The 18,259-nt window shown below is 49.7% G+C and overlaps 1 protein-coding gene across 1 annotated transcript; it reads left to right on the forward strand.

Moving 5' to 3' along the window:
* Positions 1-2,245: 2,245 nt before the first annotated feature.
* Positions 2,246-5,579, forward strand: FZD8 (frizzled class receptor 8). Its single transcript, XM_071428649.1, has one exon. The coding sequence runs from the start codon at positions 2,918-2,920 to the stop codon at positions 4,931-4,933; it is 2,016 nt and encodes a 671-aa protein (XP_071284750.1). The 5' UTR covers positions 2,246-2,917; the 3' UTR covers positions 4,934-5,579.
* Positions 5,580-18,259: the final 12,680 nt, after the last annotated feature.

An 18,259-nucleotide genomic window follows, 5' to 3' on the forward strand; every position in this document is an offset into this window, starting at 1 on the left:
ATGACAGCCAAAATGAAGCCAAATGTACTGTTGAGAAACTTAGTATTCTCTTATTTCTAGGAGAGTTACAGTGTAATTCTAAACTGCAGCATTCAGCATGTCTCCTGAGCTTCCTCGCTAAAATATAGCAATGGAAATTTTACAGCATCTGTGTTGCTTTTGGAAGCCATCACCTCACATCTGCTGTCTCTGTAGTGTAAAGTTTAAGTTCAGCATAAAAAGGTACTTTGTAACAGGCAAGAGGAATCCTGACAGAGCGGTAATTTACAGACTCGCCCGGCTCCCTCGGCTAGACTCACTGAGTTTTACGTTCCGTAGAGATTTTTAAATAAGGTGCCCTTCAAGCAGCCACCACACAAAAAAAGTCACTCCTTAAAATGGAGCATCGCATCCAGGACTGGACACTTTTTAAACCTCTATCCGTCACTGAGTCCTGTGCCAGACGTTTTCTTCACCGGTCATTGTTCGAGCTCGTAAAACTTTTCACAATGCTGTTAACTAAATTAGCGCTAAAATAACCACCTGCTACTTTTAGGAAAGTTCTGATTGTGGTCACAAACATCACCGCGCGTGTAATAGCGGGACCGACCGCGCAGTCCGAGCAGGCGGAGGAGCGCGGCCACGGCCTCCGGGAGCTTCCCAGCCCCGAGAGACCCGGGGCGGGCGCGGGGTCGGGAGCGGCGCTCGGTCAATTGCAAATCAATTGTGGTCACACAGCGGGCGCGTTTATCGCCCCATCATCGCCCATTTCCTCCTAACGGGGTAATCCGCGCGTTCGCTCACACGGCGACAGCAGCCTGTTGGCTCAGCCAACAACCCGGGGATTGTTCCTTGTTTGGCCTCACGCGTTCCATTTCCTCCCCGGGCGCCCCGCACCGCCCCCCGGGGCGGGCTCGCTCGCCCCCGGCCCCGCTTCTCTCCGTGTGACTCCCCGCGAATCACACGATTCCCGCCGCCGGCAGACAGGCCCCGCCGCGTTCCCGCGGTTCCAGTCATTAGGGCCGCAGCGGGAGCGCCGCGCGAGCGCCAGGCGCAGCAGCGCCTCAATTAACAAACAAACGCCGCGTCCCGGGAGCGCGACAACCCCCCGGGACGGCCCCGCCGCGCTCGCAGCCCGCGCCCGCCGCCGCCGCTCCCCTTAAGGTGGTCTGGCTACCGCGGGGCCGCCGGAATTCCCGCCCGCCCCCTCCCCGCCGCGGGCGGAGAAAAGCAGCGACTCCTCTCGCGGCCCCCGTGAGCGGAGGGCGGGGGTGCTCCCCAGCGCGGGGCCATCCAGCCGCGGATGGCTGCTCTGCCGGCCCGGGCGGGACACGCCGCCCTGGGAGCCTGCAGGCGGCTCCTCGGCGAGTCACCGCCGCGGCGCCGGGCTGGCGCGGGCGCTCGGGAGCCACGGCCGTGCCAGGACCGGCTCCCGGCGCTGCCCCTGGGCTGCGGGGCAGTGGCCGGCGGCGGCCGCGGTGCGGGCCCATGTCCCGCGGGCAGTGTGCGCTCAGAGCTACCGCGTGTCTTTGCCCGGCTGGGAACCGAGTGTCCACCTGCCGGGGCGCGGGGCTGCTCCCCGCCGTCCCAGCGGGAGCTCCCGGCGCCGGCCGGGGCGCACACACGGCACCGCCTGAACGCGCCCCGGCGAGCGCCGTGACCCGCGGCTGCCCGCGCCTCGGGGGTCCCCGTGTCACCCGTCACACGCCGCGACCCCGACCCCGGGCAGAGCCTCCAGCGCTGCGCTTGCACCGCGCGTTGTTCGGAGCTCGGCACTGGGGCTGGGGGCGAGGGCAGCCTGGGCGGCGGGGCCGGGTGGCGGCTGCGGTGGTACCGTGATCCCCGTAACCAGCACGTGCAAGAGGATGGGGCAGCGCGCACACCGGCACGGGCGGCGATCCCGCGAGCAGAACGAGGTGATAGGAAACCCCTTCCGAGACAGCCCCGAGCGCTACTTAAACTGCTGCTGCGGTGACTGTGACTTGCCCGGGAGCTCGTGCAGGGGGATGGAGATCCCTGCATAGCCCAGCTGCACCGGTGCAGAGCCGCGCGTCTCCGCACGGGCAGGGGCCGAGCAAACACCGCCACGTCCCCGCAGCCACTGCGACCCGGCAACACCCACCGCGGCCACAGTCCAGCACCGGCGCCACCTTAAGGAGCCCCGGGGCCCGCCCCCCGCGTCCCGCCCGAGCGCGGCTGATAGGCGGACGAGGCTGCGGGGGCGGGGTCTGGCGGCGCTTACTATAAATATTCATGAGAGCGCGGTGGCCGGAGCGCCGCTGCCGGGGCCGGAGAGCGAGAAGTTGGCGGAGGCACTGCCGCGCTCGACCCACGGCTCAGGTGGCGCGATCGCGGCCGGGGTGCCCGGGAGCCGGAGAGGGACCCAGCGCAGGGCGAGGACCGGCCGGCTGGCAGTCACCTGCGGAGCCCTGCGCCCGGGCGGGCGGCAGAAGGAGCCGCTCCGGCCGCCCCAGCTCCGGCCCTGCCGCTGCCCGTTCGCTCGGGGCGGTGGGAGCCCGGCACCGCCTGGTTCCCGGGACGCCTCAGCCTTCTTCACCGCGCCGCCCGGGGGCTGACGGCGAAACTTCTCTGCCGCCGCCGCCCCGTGCCCGGCCGGCGCTGGAGCAGCGGCGAGAGGAGCCGCGCCTCCCCCTGCGAAACCGACCCCGCGGGGAGCGATGCGACGGCGGCTGAGGGGCCTCCCGTGAGCCGACCCCCATCCTCCGGCGCCGAGTGGGGGCTCCCCGTCACCGGGTGCCCGCGGACGACGGAGTCCGGCGGGAGCTGCGAGACCTCTCACCTGCGACCAGCACGGAGGGGGCCGCCCTCCGCCCCCCCGGGGGTAGCCGGGGCGGGGGGGTGCTGTGGCGCCGCGCTCCCCGCGGCTGCTGAGCGGGACGGGAGAGGAGCCGGGGCCGCCGCCCGCGCGCCGCCGAGCATGGAGTGGAGTTACCTGTTGGAAATCACCTCGCTGCTCGCCGCCCTGTCCCTGCTGCAGCGCGCCGGCTGCGCCGCCGCCTCGGCCGCAGCCGCCGCGTCCTCCTCCTCCTCCTCGGCGAAGGAGCTGTCGTGCCAGGAGATCACCGTGCCCCTCTGCAAGGGCATCGGCTACAACTACACCTACATGCCCAACCAGTTCAACCACGACACGCAGGACGAGGCCGGGCTGGAGGTGCACCAGTTCTGGCCGCTGGTGGAGATCCAGTGCTCCAGCGACCTGCGCTTCTTCCTCTGCAGCATGTACACCCCCATCTGCCTGGAGGACTACAAGAAGCCGCTGCCGCCCTGCCGCAGCGTCTGCGAGCGGGCCAAGGCCGGCTGCGCCCCGCTCATGCGCCAGTACGGCTTCGCCTGGCCCGACAGGATGCGCTGCGACCGCCTCCCCGAGCAGGGCAGCCCGGACACGCTCTGTATGGACTACAACCGCACGGACCTCACCACGGCCGCGCCGCCGCCCGCCAAGCCCCCGCTCCGCGGCTCCAAGCCCGGCACCCCCGCCAAGGCGCCCCCCGCCGCCGCCGCCCCGCCGGCCGAGGCTCCGCGCAAGCCGCGGCCGCCGCCTCCCTGCGAGCCGGGCTGCCAGTGCCGGGCGCCCATGGTGTCGGTGTCCAGCGAGCGGCACCCGCTCTACAACCGCGTCAAGACGGGGCAGATCGCCAACTGCGCCCTGCCCTGCCACAACCCCTACTTCAGCCCCGACGAGCGCGCCTTCACCGCCTTCTGGATCGGGCTCTGGTCCGTGCTCTGCTTCCTCTCCACCTTCGCCACCGTCTCCACCTTCCTCATCGACATGGAGCGCTTCAAGTACCCCGAGCGCCCCATCATCTTCCTGGCCGCCTGCTACCTCTTCGTGTCCCTCGGCTACCTGGTGCGGCTGGTGGCGGGGCACGAGAAGGTGGCGTGCAGCGGCGGGGCGGGCGCGGGCGGCGCGGGGGCCGGGGCGGCGGGGGCCGGCGGCGGCGCGGCGGCGGGGGCGGCGGCGGCGGGGGGGCGCGGCGCGGCGGGCGGCGCGGCCGAGCTGCAGCCGGAGCTGGCGGTGGCCGAGCACGTGCGGTACGAGAGCACCGGCCCGGCGCTGTGCACCGTGGTCTTCCTGCTCGTCTACTTCTTCGGCATGGCCAGCTCCATCTGGTGGGTCATCCTCTCCCTCACCTGGTTCCTGGCGGCAGGCATGAAGTGGGGCAACGAGGCCATCGCCGGCTACGCGCAGTATTTCCACCTGGCCGCCTGGCTGCTCCCCAGCGTCAAGTCCATCGCTGTGCTGGCGCTCAGTTCTGTGGACGGGGACCCCGTGGCCGGCATCTGCTACGTGGGCAACCAGAGCCTGGAGAACTTACGGGGCTTCGTGCTGGCACCTCTGCTCATCTACTTGGCCATCGGTTCCATGTTCCTGCTTGCCGGCTTCGTCTCGCTCTTCCGTATCCGCAGCGTCATCAAGCAGCAGGGTGGCCCCACCAAGACCCACAAGCTGGAGAAGCTGATGATACGCCTGGGCCTCTTCACCGTGCTCTACACCGTGCCGGCTGCCAGCGTGGTCGCCTGCCTCTTCTACGAGCAGCACAACCGGCCCCGCTGGGAGGCCACGCACAACTGCCCCTGCCTGCGAGACCAGCAGCCCGACCAGGCCCGCCGCCCCGACTATGCCGTCTTCATGCTCAAGTACTTCATGTGCCTGGTGGTGGGCATCACTTCTGGCGTCTGGGTCTGGTCCGGCAAGACCCTGGAATCCTGGAGGGCCCTCTGCACTCGCTGCTGCTGGGCCAGCAAAGGCGCTGCCGTGGCTGGGGGCGCAGGGGCAGGGGCAGGTGGACAGGCAGTGATCACCACGGCAGGAGGACTCGGGGCCGGAGGTGGTGGCTCACTCTACAGCGATGTCAGCACCGGCCTGACGTGGAGATCAGGCACCGCCAGCTCCGTCTCCTATCCCAAGCAGATGCCCCTGTCTCAAGTGTGAGGAGGGGGAAAGAGGCCAAAGGTTAGGGAATGAGGGACACTGGCCTGCCTAAAATGCCTCCTCACTGTTTGGTGCCATTAATGAACCCCTAATGGTCCTTATTAGCCACAGCTTGTATAGAACAATGCAGCTGGCAGAGGCCCCAGGCTCCAACCCCCTCCTCCTTCCCCTCCATTCATATGCAGGGAGCATGTACTTCAAGGAGCCAGCTTATTATTTTGCTGGCAGAGGAGGGCAGAGGCTCACCCGTGTCTTGCAGAGGGCAAGGCACAGCAGCTTCTGAATCACTCTGGACTAACAGCAGCTCTTTACTCATGGGAGAGAGGGTCTTCCTCCCCCCCCGCCCCGTCCTGAGGTGGGAGTCTGCTGGGGACTGCAGGTTTTTGGGATGTGGATGACCAGGCAAATGCCTTACAATATTGACTGAATCAAAAAATGTCTTAATTATACACCCCAGCTAAATACGGGTTTCCTACATTAAAGGATGTATTTATATAATTATTTGTTACCTTGTACAGATGTGTAAAATATGTATATATCCAAAGCTATACAGTCTGTAAATTTTTTTGTAAAAATTTAGAGGCTACCCCTGTAAGAGCAAATATGAGTATTCTATTTTGTCAATAAAATGACTTTTGATAAATGACTTTTTCAAGCTTTTCCTCTCCTCCTGCCCTGGTTATTCCAGCTGCTGTATCTTTAGGTAGTTCCATAAACTATGAACTACATTCATTCTCCAGTCATTACCTGTTAAAGAAGTGAGATATGTAGACACAAGAAAACAAGTCATTCAACAAGTTGTTCTGAAAAAGTGTTTGCCAAAACTGGGAGGTGCTTTACCATACTTCTTTCCTTTTTTAAAAGATGATGATGTCTTTGAGCCTTTACAAAAGAGTCATCTCCCGTGGCATGTTAAGTATCCTTTTAAAACGGGTGTTATTTTAGGAATGTGCACACCCGCCTCTCATATCTGTTGTCTACACTTCTGTAAGCACCTGCCTTTCCTGGGATGCATACTGAAGTGTAAAAGGTTAATGTTTTAAATTCATAGCTCATGTACTGTGGTGGAACAGTGAGTTGAAATTTGTTAGATCAATCTCTTCTTAGCAGATTAAACTAACATCTTAACTTTTGTATATCAAATATGGTCCTTTTTCAAGAGAAAAGGTATTGTTCTTCTGTCAGGAGTAAGCTAATTTATTTGAGCAGAAGGCTGTTGAATTAACAGAAGAATGCTTTGGCAATTGTTGAACTTTTTACCTGTCTGCCCAGTGGCTCAGAACATCATTCCTTTAAGAGGAGCTAAATGAATAGGGTTAATCTGTAGGGAACTTGGTTTCTTTTGAGTTTGGGAAAACTTTGATCTTTTCTCTTCACCAAACGTGATGTATAGTCTGAAGTTTCTTTCCCTGCTGCCTGGTTCCTCTTGTTGCAGACCAATTGGCCACCATGAAGCCTTAAAGTTCTTCAATTAAAGGGACATGGGACTTTTTTTTTTTATTTTAAGAGGAAGACTTGTAACAGTTAGTGAACACCAGAGGGAAAAGGGAGAACAGCCTTTTAAACAGCTTTTCCCTGCATTGTTAGCCAGACTGCAGGCAGCAAGGCATGGCTTGGAGCATTATAGAAAAGAGCTATGAATGCCCTACAGGTGGTCTGCTCACATAATCTCCCCAATTTAAAACATTTTCCTTTACAGGACAATTGCATTACAAAACTCCCTTCTCTTTTGGTCCTAATTGAACCAAAGAACAACTACAAGATTTTCTTTAAAAACTGAGTGTCCAAAAAAATTTTAAAATCTATTAACTTTCTAATCTGCTTTCTAAAATGAGAGATCTCAGAATATGAGTAAAATCTGCATTAGACATTACTCCAGATATTTTTACATATTCTGCTTATATTCTGTCAAATTAGCAGTCATTTAAAAGCAATTGGTTAGGTTGTGTGCTAGCAGTGAAAAGATAGCCCCAGGTCCCTTATTAACCTGCCAATCATGATAAGAGATGGGCAGCTACCCTACTAATGACACAGATATCAGTCATGATTTGTGGGAAAAACCTTGTTTCATTGAGCACTGACTTGATTATTGGTGTCCCTTTCAAAGATCTCCTGACTTAATAGACCCCACTTCTACAAAGTTGCCAGGAACATGAAAAGGAGTAATTTAAAATGCTAACTAACTACTTGATGGGAAAAATAATTTTAACTTCTTAAATGCAAAGGAAATTCCCCTGGGATTTACACATGGTACCTATTTATGCACCAACTGACCAGCATCAGAATATTGACATAGCAGTAAGTTGAAAAGACCATATTATTTTTCTATATTGCTGGAAACATTCTTTTCAAGGTTGTTGTTAAATCAACGTGGCACTTTTCCCAGCTGTCAGCTTTCCTTTCCTGCTGGGGAAGACCCACCTAGCACAATCAGTTCTGCAGATAAAAATCTGAGTTCCTTCCCCTCCACCAGGTTCCAACAAGGAAGACAGAGGAGAGGTACAGCCACAACTCCTCTCTGAGAATTTGTTTAGATAGGTCTCTCACAGGCTGCTGGTGCAGGTTGCTCACACTGAGATAAAAGCATTTCTAGTAAAAGAAAGAAGTAGTGCTTTGGCTTAACCTCCTCCAGAATGAGCCAAGAGGGGCTACAGGTGAACTAAAACAGAGGGGTCTCAGAGCTAGCCAGGTAAACAAGATGCCTGCTTTGGAAGTGACTGAGTAATAATGCAAAGGTTAAAAAAATGAAAATCAGGTAAAATTAAAACCACTAGAAACACAAACCTGGGGAAATGGAGCTAAAGAAGCTAACTTAGAAGTACAGGTTTTTGTGAATCAGCATAAAATTTGTAGATAAAGAAAAACAATCAGAAACACCACCAGCAAGGCATTTAGGTGCATGAAAAATAAAAATCCACAGCTACAATGAACTTCACATTATTAGGATGCCCTTTATCAAACTTCAAGGTTAAATTTTCTATGAAGATCCAAAAAGTATTGGTGAGGTGATAGAAATGACATGGTAATTTTCAAGATCTGATGATAAACTGCTTTCTCTGTAAATCTGCCAGAGAGCTACTGAAAACAGCCCAAGGTGCCCCATGGCCCACGCCCTGGCCTGCAGAGCAGGAGTGCCAACAGCATCCCTGCTGCAGAGGCTCATCCAGGGGCAGGGCAGCACCCACTGGTTCTGGAGAGGTAAGGGGAAGTTTTGCTGTCACTGATATGGCCCATAGCACAACTTGCATGGCAGCATTTGGGGGGCTGGATAAAGGCAACTGAGAGCCTCCCACAGAAAGGCCAAACTGCTCTGCTCAGGTGAGTGACCATGTTAGCACAAAAACATGGTTTGGGATTTTTTTCTTTTCTAATAAGCAAGATACCTTTGGAGAGCTCTCTTACATTTTTATTCCCCCTTCTGCCTTGTTTTTTTTTTTCCCAGGACCCCTCCTTACTTTACATGCTCCTGCTTCAGAAAGGAAATCTTACAGATCTTGCTTATCCTGCTGCAAAAACTAAAAAAACCCTGCAGCTTCCCAGAGAGCTGGCCTAGCTTCTGGTGGGCCTCTTAAAAGGAGGCACAGCAGAGCAGGTGAGCTGCAGAGCCTCAGCAGGGACACAGTACATCCCTGGGCCCTGCTGCACAGTCCCTGGGAGCTAGCTGGAAGTGGGCTCCAAAGTTTTCCCTGTGCAGGAGAAGTCCCTGAAACTTTAGTAATCAATCTTTTGGTTGGAAAGGGGCTTCAAGAAAAGGAGGAGTTAGGAAATTCTTGTATATTTTAATAATACAAATGTGATCAGGCTTTCTGGGAAGGCTTAGACTAGCACACAAGGAACGTGTGTGCCAGTCTAAGCCTCCTTTCTTACACAATATTCAAACCATTGTAAAATGCTCAAAGCTGTCCCAGGTGGGGTGGGAAATCTAGAGGCAGAGGTGCCTCTGTGCACACCCTACCCACAGTGTTTTCACCCCAGCTTCAGAGCCTGGGCTTTTTCCAGGTTCCCTCAGGAGGACACATCTCTAGACACCTGAAAGTGGCTTGTAGAATAAAGCAATGACAGTTTTCTATAAGAGGAAACTGGTACTGGGAGATAAGGCAGAATGCCCAAATTTAAAAAGGAATCACTAGCTGAGAAAGAAAGGCATTGGGAGAACCCCAGCTCTACTTTGAAATAGAAAATTCAGTACAAGACCACTTCTTGATCCCATAACACACTTACATCCCAAGCACTACATGCAGTGCAAAAGCCAAATCTAGCCTGCACTGTAAGGTAACCATCTTAAGCAATAAAAACACGGCATTTTACCTGGGATAGACAGGTCACCTAATGTGAGGGAAGAGAGAGACCTAGTGATAATGTACATTGAAAAATTACAAAAGATGCTCCTGGAGTGAAAACTCACCTGCAGCCAAGATCATGCTGGAGGAAAGCTCAGTGTGGACCAGTCAAACCAGCTTGTGGAATCCCAGCCAGTCTCCAGAGTGCCTGTTACAACCTGCCTGGAGCATGCCCTGCTCCTGCACCCCATTCCAGAGCCACACAGCCTGTGCTTCTCCAGGCACACACTCCCACTCCTACACACCATGGCCAATGCAGCTTCTGGCCCAACAGGGAAGGAAGTGAAGAGCAATCTCTCTCCTTCCTGGCCATGTTCCCTCTTTTTTTGTCCTGCATACCAAAACTGCATGGTATGGAAGGACAGCACATCTGTGCCTAGAATTAAAGAGGCTGGGCAACAAAGGTCACCCTGGAAACAATAGGATGAGACTAAGAATAAAGAAATCTGAAAATGTCAGTCCAAAGAAAAAACATTAAACAAGGCAACCTCCCTGCATGTGGTCAGGATGAGCTCTAGGCACCCTTTAAGAGAACTCAATTAGAAATCTTCAGACAGCTCTATTTATTTAAATTTTACAACTGCCCATCATTACTGTAATCAGGTATATGAGTTTCACTAGTTCAGCAGAAAGGATCACACATAATAAATGCTGTGGTGGTATGGAAATAACTAGTGTCTGGTATTAAAATGTGGAGCAATAATCTGAGGTGACTAAGGATAGTCAAATCACCTCAGAAACTAGTACCTAAGGTCAAATGCTGAACCAAGCTTTTTGAAGGCTGAGATAACACTTCTTCACTCCTACTAGTCTCTTATCTGTCATCTCAAAACACTTTACGTTCACTCGTGAATTAATAGTCAAATTTCTTCTTGCGAGGCAGAAATTGCAGTAATAATACCCAGGCGAATGAAACCTCAATGCAGGTCTAGGAGGAGAACCTGGATTTCCTGACTCTGCTGTGTGCCCAGTCCAGCTCCATTTTCAGAGCAGTTTCTCCCACAGGGTCCCCTCAGAGCCCCCGCGGCTGCAGCCCCGAGCCCGCCGCGCTCCCGACCCCACCGGGCCCTGGGTGCCTCAGGGCTGAGGCTGAGCTGGCTCGTGCTGGAGCAAAATTCCTCATTCCTCCCATTCCGTACGGCAGGCAGGTAGGGGAAAGAAGGTTTACAGCAATTCTGGAGCTGCACTGGGCAGGGGCTGCGGTGGCAGAGGCGTGCGGGCGCAGCGGCAGCAGCGGGGCCCGGGGCTCCGGCGCTCGCCATCCCGCAGTGCCCTCCGCTGGGGACAGCGGGAATTCCAGCGCCTTCCGCCGGGGACAGCGGGAATTCCAGCGCCTTCCGCCGCTCCTGCTCCCGCGGGATTCCCGCTCTGCCGCCCTTCCCGCAGCCTCTCCCGTCCGCGGAGCGCGGCGGGGAAACGGGAGCGCCGCTGCTGCCTGGCCCCGCACATCGCCGCGGGCACCCTCGGGACAGGGCTCAGCATCCTGCGACGAACAGGGGAGAGCGCAGAACTAAGATGCTCTTTCCTAAAATCCAGCTTTGCAAGAAAAGAGAAATTTAGCCGGAAAGATGTGGCCACTTTCCTGTAGATGCCTAATATATTATAAAGGAGAAAGCTGGGTTATTTCTCTTGAACACTATCTAACTTCTTTAATATGTTGCATTAAAAAGGGGTTCTTATCCCGTTAGTTTTGCCTTATGTGTGACTTGTTAGATGCTTTCAGGTATGCTTTAAATGCATTAGTTGGAAGTTCTTTCCTCCAGACTTCTGTTATTGATAATTATATGTGACATTCTTCACAAAGAAGCATTAAATCTCAAGTCTCAATTTGAAGTCTCAAATTATTTTTTTCTACTTGACTTTTTTCCAAAAATAAACTTACTACCAGAATGTCCCATTTTCACATCTTCTGAAATAAAAAAAGAATAGTTTTCGTGCTATGAAGAGACTTATTCAAAATGTGTTTGAGACATGATACCTTCATCATTTCTCAGTGGTTGAAATCTAAATGCTCTCTTTCAAAGTAAATCAGAAAATGTAGCCATCTGGCTTAGGAAACAAATTACTTGCTTTGGCTTTCTGTCCAGATGTAGGGAGGGAACAGAATGAAATATTTTAGGAAAGGAAGGGGCAATGTTTCCCCTTTGGGCACTGTGTGTTCTGTACATCGCTGCCATCCGGAGCTGCAGCCTCTCTGCAGGGAGCAGCACGACTTCCTCTCTCCAAACCTGTGGGGTGGAAAGCACATTTAGCGTTGTGGGTTTTAAACTGAAGTTACTTTTTCGCAAAACTCTAGGGAAGGAATATTTTTGCTATAACAAGTTGTAAAATCTTAGTTTCCAGGACACAGAGCAGGGCATTTGGAATAGCCAGATCAGGAAACCACGGAGACCCACACGGAGCTTCATTGCTGCCATCCTCGAGCTCATTAGTGTACAAGAATTGTGTGTGTTGTTTTTAGCAGCTAAAGAGTTATTTATGGCTTCTATGTTCTCAAGCCAAAGTGAGTGAGGGGTGCAACCAGGGCAAATGCATCAGAGCAATGCAAATCACTGACAAGGCATCATGAATACAAGCTGAGCAGAATTTAAATACAATCCATGAATGAGAGGAAAGATTTGCATGAGGGAAAGAATCATTAGAATCTGATTTAACAAGCAGTACATAAAATGGGCCTTTGCAGCTTAAAATGAAGCAAAGCACATTCACGTTATACATTCTTAATGGAAAAAAAAAAAGCAAAATCACAAAAAACCTAATTTATTAGTAGAGCTTGGAATAGAAATGGTTTTCACAGAATACCTTTAGATCCTGATTTAGAAACTCGTGCTTGATTGCTTTCTTGAATAGAAGTGGATCATAAGCATGTAGGGTGGTAAGGGCTATTTAAGTGCATGCCAAAGTCCCATTGATTTCAGTGAGATTTTATAAGATACTTAAAGTAAGCATATGCATAAATGTTTTCCTGAACAAGAGTGCTTTTCTGAATTAGGGTTTAACCCATGAATATACACAGTGCTTTTAAATATAATTCCTTCTGGGAAAATAAAGTAGACAAGAATATTTTTAAAAATTGTATATTTCTGCTTGTCTTAGAAGAAGTTAATGGAAAATTATTCTGGATAGAATTCTCTGTAAGGTCCAAAATGAACAGTGAACAATCTGTGAAAGTTGAAAGAAAATAATGTGCATACAGCAGCTTTTATAGACTGTCTGTTGGCTTCATCTCAACTAAATTATGGAAGCTTTTGAATATAGTATAAGGTGTTACATAGATAATTTGGAAGGAAAGTGATAAGTTGTTTTACATTAAGTGATATTATATTTGGTCTTCAAGAAAAGTAAGAGCACTGCTTTTAAGAAACACCTGCCATTTTTTGTTTCCAGTCAGTGGTCACTAACATTGGGCAGAACAAACTTTTTATGTAATGTCTTCTAAAATAAAATGTGTCTATCTCTAAATGTCTTGTCTTTTGAAGTAATGGCTGAAGTGGCAGATTCTGATGCAACTGTGTTTTTCTGATACTAAGAGATCATCTGTCTCTGTCAACACTGGATAATTTTTTTGTTTCCATAGAAGCATTGCTCCAGCTGTTGTGAATGTGCTGAATGTGAAGCCTTCCTAGCTGTGTATTTACATTTCCTACCATATTCCTCTGGAAATACAACACTTCTTTTATGCACTTTTCTTAACTAAGTCTTTAGCTACAGCAAACATGAGAATTCAAAGAGCTCAGTGTGTGACCATGTGGCCATATTGACTGTACTTGTGGAAGCCACACTCTAGTGTCAATTTTTCTTTCTGCATTTTAGAAGATTTTGGGATGTTGTGGTGGTGCCTTGCAAGATGTCTTTTTGAAATATATAAATGGTATATTTATATATATATATATACACACATACCATTTATATATTTCAGTGTGATTTTTGCCTTTTGTGCTCTCTTTCTAAATAATTCTACTGTGAAAATGTTTGGCATCATATGCTATTCCAGGTCAGCAGCAATACTGTTCTCCCAACTTAGCTTTCTGTGTCTCTTTTGTTGAATAAAAACCAGCATCATAATTGTTGAAAGGTAACATCCTCTACCTGTTATCACTGCCTAAATATTTTTCAACATTTTCATACATTTTTTTTCTCCTTCTCCCTCCACACCCCTCCTTCCAAGTGCCATGTTTAGGCTGAGGTTCAGCTCAAGACTAGGATGTGTAAATGCAGGTAGATATCTCAGTGTAGGGGTTTTTTTTTAAGGTAAGGCATTGTATGAACTCTTATTGTAGTCAATAGAGCATTAGAAATGTCATCAGTAGGTCATGAAGGCAAAATCTGGACTCTAAGTTGCTTGTGGGCCTCAGCTCAGCTGCTCAGACAGGGGCTCCAGGTGATCCTGGAGATTCCTATCCAGTCTCTCCCTGTCTCTCCAAACAGGAGACATGGGGATCCTGTAATTTTCTGTCATGTCTGAAAGACACAGGTGACTATCTCAAGTTACCCTCTGGCAGCTCTAATAACATGGGATACTTTTGTGGGCAACTTATTGCAGCCCAGATCTGGATTTGACCAGATCTCCTCAAAGAGGAGTGGGACTATTGACCCCGACCTCACATCTCTGACAAAGTGTAGGTGTCTTAACCTTGAGCTGAACCCTCCCAAGAGAGGCTGCTGATTATTTCTATCATCTCTGTTGCAAGATTTCAGTATTTTCTTGCTGATGGGTTCTTTAATTGCTGTTTGCTCAAGTTTAACATTATTTGCTGGGCTCTCTCATGCCTTTGTACAAGCTGGCACAATGTATAGTTTTGATTGTTGTGTAGAGAGGTTTCTTCTTAACCATTTCATTGCTCTGACCTCTTTGACCCCTTAAAAGCACTCTGCTCCTTGTCTGCTAAGGATTTGGAGGGGGGGGGTGTTATTCTTTACATTATTTGATTGGTATAATAATTATTTGTTCAGTATCATCAAAATTTATTGAAAAGGTGTTATTTTAGTATCACCTCTTTTGCCAGTCCCCTCACATGCTTTCATCTACCTCTTTGTGGTATATTAACTTCTCTATTCTTTAAGTTTTATTTTGCTGTTGCTTCATTTCCTGACAAAATTTTAGAGAGGCTATCTTTTACTTTGGTTTTCCTCTTTTTTGAAATTTTCTTAATTTATCCAAATTTTAGGACCACTTAAAGAACATGACCACATATCCTTAAATCATGCAAGTTCCATGAGCTCCTCTAGAGAGCAGCAAATATGTTCAAATAAAATAGTAGCACACTTCAACCTAATGTTTCCTGCAACAAAATCTTTGGTAACTCAGCTTGCTAAGTACTGCTAAAGAGCAAAAAACTATGAGGAATGAAGGTCTTATACCTGAGCCTGGCATTTTCAGGCATTGTCTGAGAACTGTCCTAGCCCTGGTATTTAGTGTGGAAGCCTCCTACCCTCTCCAAAAGCCAGCACCAGCTCTCCAATATCTTATGGCAGAGGGGAGAAGGAAGGCAGCAGGGGTTCAGCCTGGGCCAGGGACCAGACTTGGATGCACACCAGATCTGTGGGCTGTAAATCTTCCATCTTTACACAGCACTGGCAGCCAAGAGGAAGCACTCACTCTCAGAAAAACACCCCCAAGTTCTCCATCCTCATGTCCATCAGTGGGCGTTTGACAGATGGGACTCTGGCTCCTGGTGTGCACTAACTGGGGCTTGGGGGAACTGACAGGGAGCCACAATTCTTGTATTTGTTAAGAAAAATAACCAAGGTAATGTGAAGCCTTCCAAGCTACAGACCTCTTCAGACTAATGCCACCAGGAGTTTGGACCTAAATGCTACATAAATCTTCAAGAGAAGGACAAAGGTCCCTCTGTTCTTTGAGAGCAGTCTCCAAGCACAACTGACAGCTGCCTGCCCCAGAGCTCACACAGCTGGCACAGTCCTAACAATGCAAACCCATTCTAATGGGGAAACCAATATAACAGAGCTTCCAAAAACATGCTCATGTTCAAAGACCTCTCTCTGGTAAGGTTTTCTGCCAGTAAAGCTTCTTGGTCTGTGTGATTGTGTTTGCAGGGGTCTTAGGATGAGGGGAGAGACGAGGATCTGACTCCATGTTTCAGAAGGCTTGATTTATTATTTTATGATATAATTATATTAAAACTATACTAAAAGAATAGAAGAAAGGATTTCATCAGAAGGCTAGCTAGGAATAGAAAAGGAATGAATAACAAAGGCTTGTGTCTCGGACAGAGAGTCCAAGCCAGCTGGACTGTGATTGGCCATTAATTAGAAACAACCACATGAGACCAATCACAGATCCCCCTGTTGCATTCCAAAGCAGCAGATAATTATTGTTTACATTTTGTTCCTGAGGCCTCTCAGCTTCTCAGGAGAAAAAATCCTAAGGAAAGGATTTTCCACAAAATATCATGGCTACAGGTCTGTATTGACTGTCTAAAGCAGCTTTTGCAAAGGTTTTTCTCTCAGTTAAAAGTCTGGTCAATTAAGCCAGCCTCAGAGCTGCAAAAAGCCCATGGCTGCAAGCACAGCAGCTTTTCCTCAGTTCCTGTGACCTGCATTACATGTCACCACTACCACCTGTGCTGGTGGCATTCCCTTGAAATTGCCAGGTACCCAGGTACAAACAGGAACCACCTTCCCCAAAGTCACCACCTGACCTCTGTTAGACATGAAGAATGCTAGGAGACAATTCTGGACAGACAGAAACCATCACCAGTGTAAGAGTGACTGCCAAGGCCATGATGAAGCAAGGGAATCCTTTCTGGAAAGTGGATTTGCCATCAGTTGGCATCTTCCCTTGCCTCAAGGATGCTCAGCTTGTCCCAGCATACCAGCATAACATGGAGGAGGAGATGGATCCAGTCAGGCAAAGAGGGGGAAACAGCAAGGAATGCTTTGCATGCAGCTGAAGATGATGTTTATCCCATTTTCCCCTTTCCTGTGTCACCCTTCATAGCAGGATCCTGCCTCTTCAGTAGGTGCATGGCTGCTGCTGGTGGGCTGGATCAGTCAGATACAGCAATGCAGACAATCTGCCAACCAAGTCTCACCTCATTTTTTGGAAGCACACTGCCAAAGATCCTGGAAACTATGGAAAAGGTGTTCCTGGGTGGATGGTGGAGACTGCACCTTGCTGCTTTTTGAGGTGTGTGCTGGCAGCTGGGGCAGCCTGACACAGGGTGCAGCTGGTGCATTGGACAAACACAGCCTTCTGCACCATGAGAGCCAGTCTGGCATCAAGGTAGAGAGAATATAAAGGCACTGGCAAAATGGGAAGTAGCTGGCACTTAGCAGCACTTCCTTTTTACAGACTAATTCCTGCCAACACTAACATGGAAATTCCAGGGAACACTCCACCAGGAGAGCTCAGTGCTCCCTGAGATGGTGGGTGAGCTCTTGTCAGGTGCTGACTGAGGCACCCACACCCTCATGATATGTTTTGTACAGTCCATTTTTGAGGAAGATCCTGATGATTCTCCAGTCCAAATCAATTTATCTGTAGTTAACTTTGCAGTCACAGACTTGTGCTCACAAGTGTAATAAACAGCTGCCCTGTCTGGCCTTAGCTTTGCCACAGTTTCTCAATGCAGCCTATAGGATGGGATCAGCTTCAAGTGATCTACTAAATTCTCATTTATCAGCAGAAGTCCTTGGAGTTCAAGGTGTTCAGTCTGTATTGGCAGGGCCTGCAGGCTGCCTGAGGGATGCAGAGGGCAGCTCTGTAGGGACTGGAGAGACATGAAAATTGTATTTTGGTGTCCCTGCTGGACTATTCTTATAATATCTGCACATACTCCAAAATCAGGACAGAATTTGTATAGAATTTGGTGTCAGAAGCAGTGTGGGACTATGTTTCAGCTGACCTGGTGTCCAGGCTCTAGTGGGCTGAATCCCAGGTTCTACACAACAAGAATATTACTGATGGATACCAATGAGCATGTAAACAGAAATAAACAACCTAAATGTTTTGCTTAAGCCTTTGCTTTCAATTTGTAGCAAAACTTCTCAGGAGATAAAGTGTGCTGAACCAAGTTGTTTCTGGAAATGAGCCTTGTAGGAATATTTCAGGAACTGCATGTATATAAATAAAGCAACTGTTTGGATGTTTTAATCAACCCCTGACTCCTTCCCCCCCACCATACTATTTTTAGGATTTTTGCTGAAGTACAAAGGGCTAAGTAAATAGGGAACATAGGACTGCTGTTCTAAGGGGTTGTCAATATTTCTATGTAAAAGTCATGGAATATATTTTTCAGATATGGGTAATTTGAATAAAATATTTCCTATTTATCTGCACATTCTAAAATCTATTGCTATAAGCTCTGAAAATCAGGATTGATTTATTCTAAATTGAAGTAGCTCTGTGTTTCATGTAACTTCAGCCCATGAGGTGGACTGTTACCATATCTGTCTATCTACATTACAAAAAACAAAAAGTCTGTGTTTGTACCATTCCTTAATATTGGGTCACCTTGTGAATTCCATAGAGGTTGGTAGTCCATGGATCAGTTCTGAGTGACTGCTGGGAGACCAAAGTGGGGCTGCAATGCAAATCCTGTGCTTTTCTCCAGTCACTCCAAGATTAGGTCCCATCAAGTCACCAAGTTGGATGTGAAAGTCTCTGGTGAACCTGGACAAACAGGTATCTGTCAATGCATCACAAATGGTAAACTGTGTTACAGCTATTCCTAATTTATGTTTTAGAGAAATGCTTCAGAAAGAGGCTTGCTGAAGAAGAAAAAAGCTTGGATTTGTTAGCCAGTGCACACAAGTTGTTCATCTGCCACCTTTGAATATCTCCACTAGACCTCCAAAGATAGCACAGAGCTTTAAAGTTTGTGCAAGAAAGAGCGAGCTCATTGCACTGTATATTGTCTGTCAGAAGCAAGAATCACTCACACTGACTCAGAGAAATGAGCAGAAGGAGTGGGTGTCTAAGGGGGTGTTTAATTTGTCAGGACAAGTGGGGCTCTGAAAGCAT

Source organism: Agelaius tricolor, unplaced genomic scaffold, assembly GCF_023055355.1.
Source record: "Agelaius tricolor isolate 1412-34295 unplaced genomic scaffold, bAgeTri1.0.p SCAF_6, whole genome shotgun sequence".
NCBI classification, from domain to species: Eukaryota; Metazoa; Chordata; class Aves; order Passeriformes; family Icteridae; genus Agelaius; species Agelaius tricolor.

What these genes read in the sequence shown, in the direction of transcription:
- FZD8 (XM_071428649.1), top strand. Translation starts at nt 2,918, where the DNA reads ATGGAGTGGAGTTACCTGTTGGAAATCACCTCGCTGCTCGCCGCCCTG.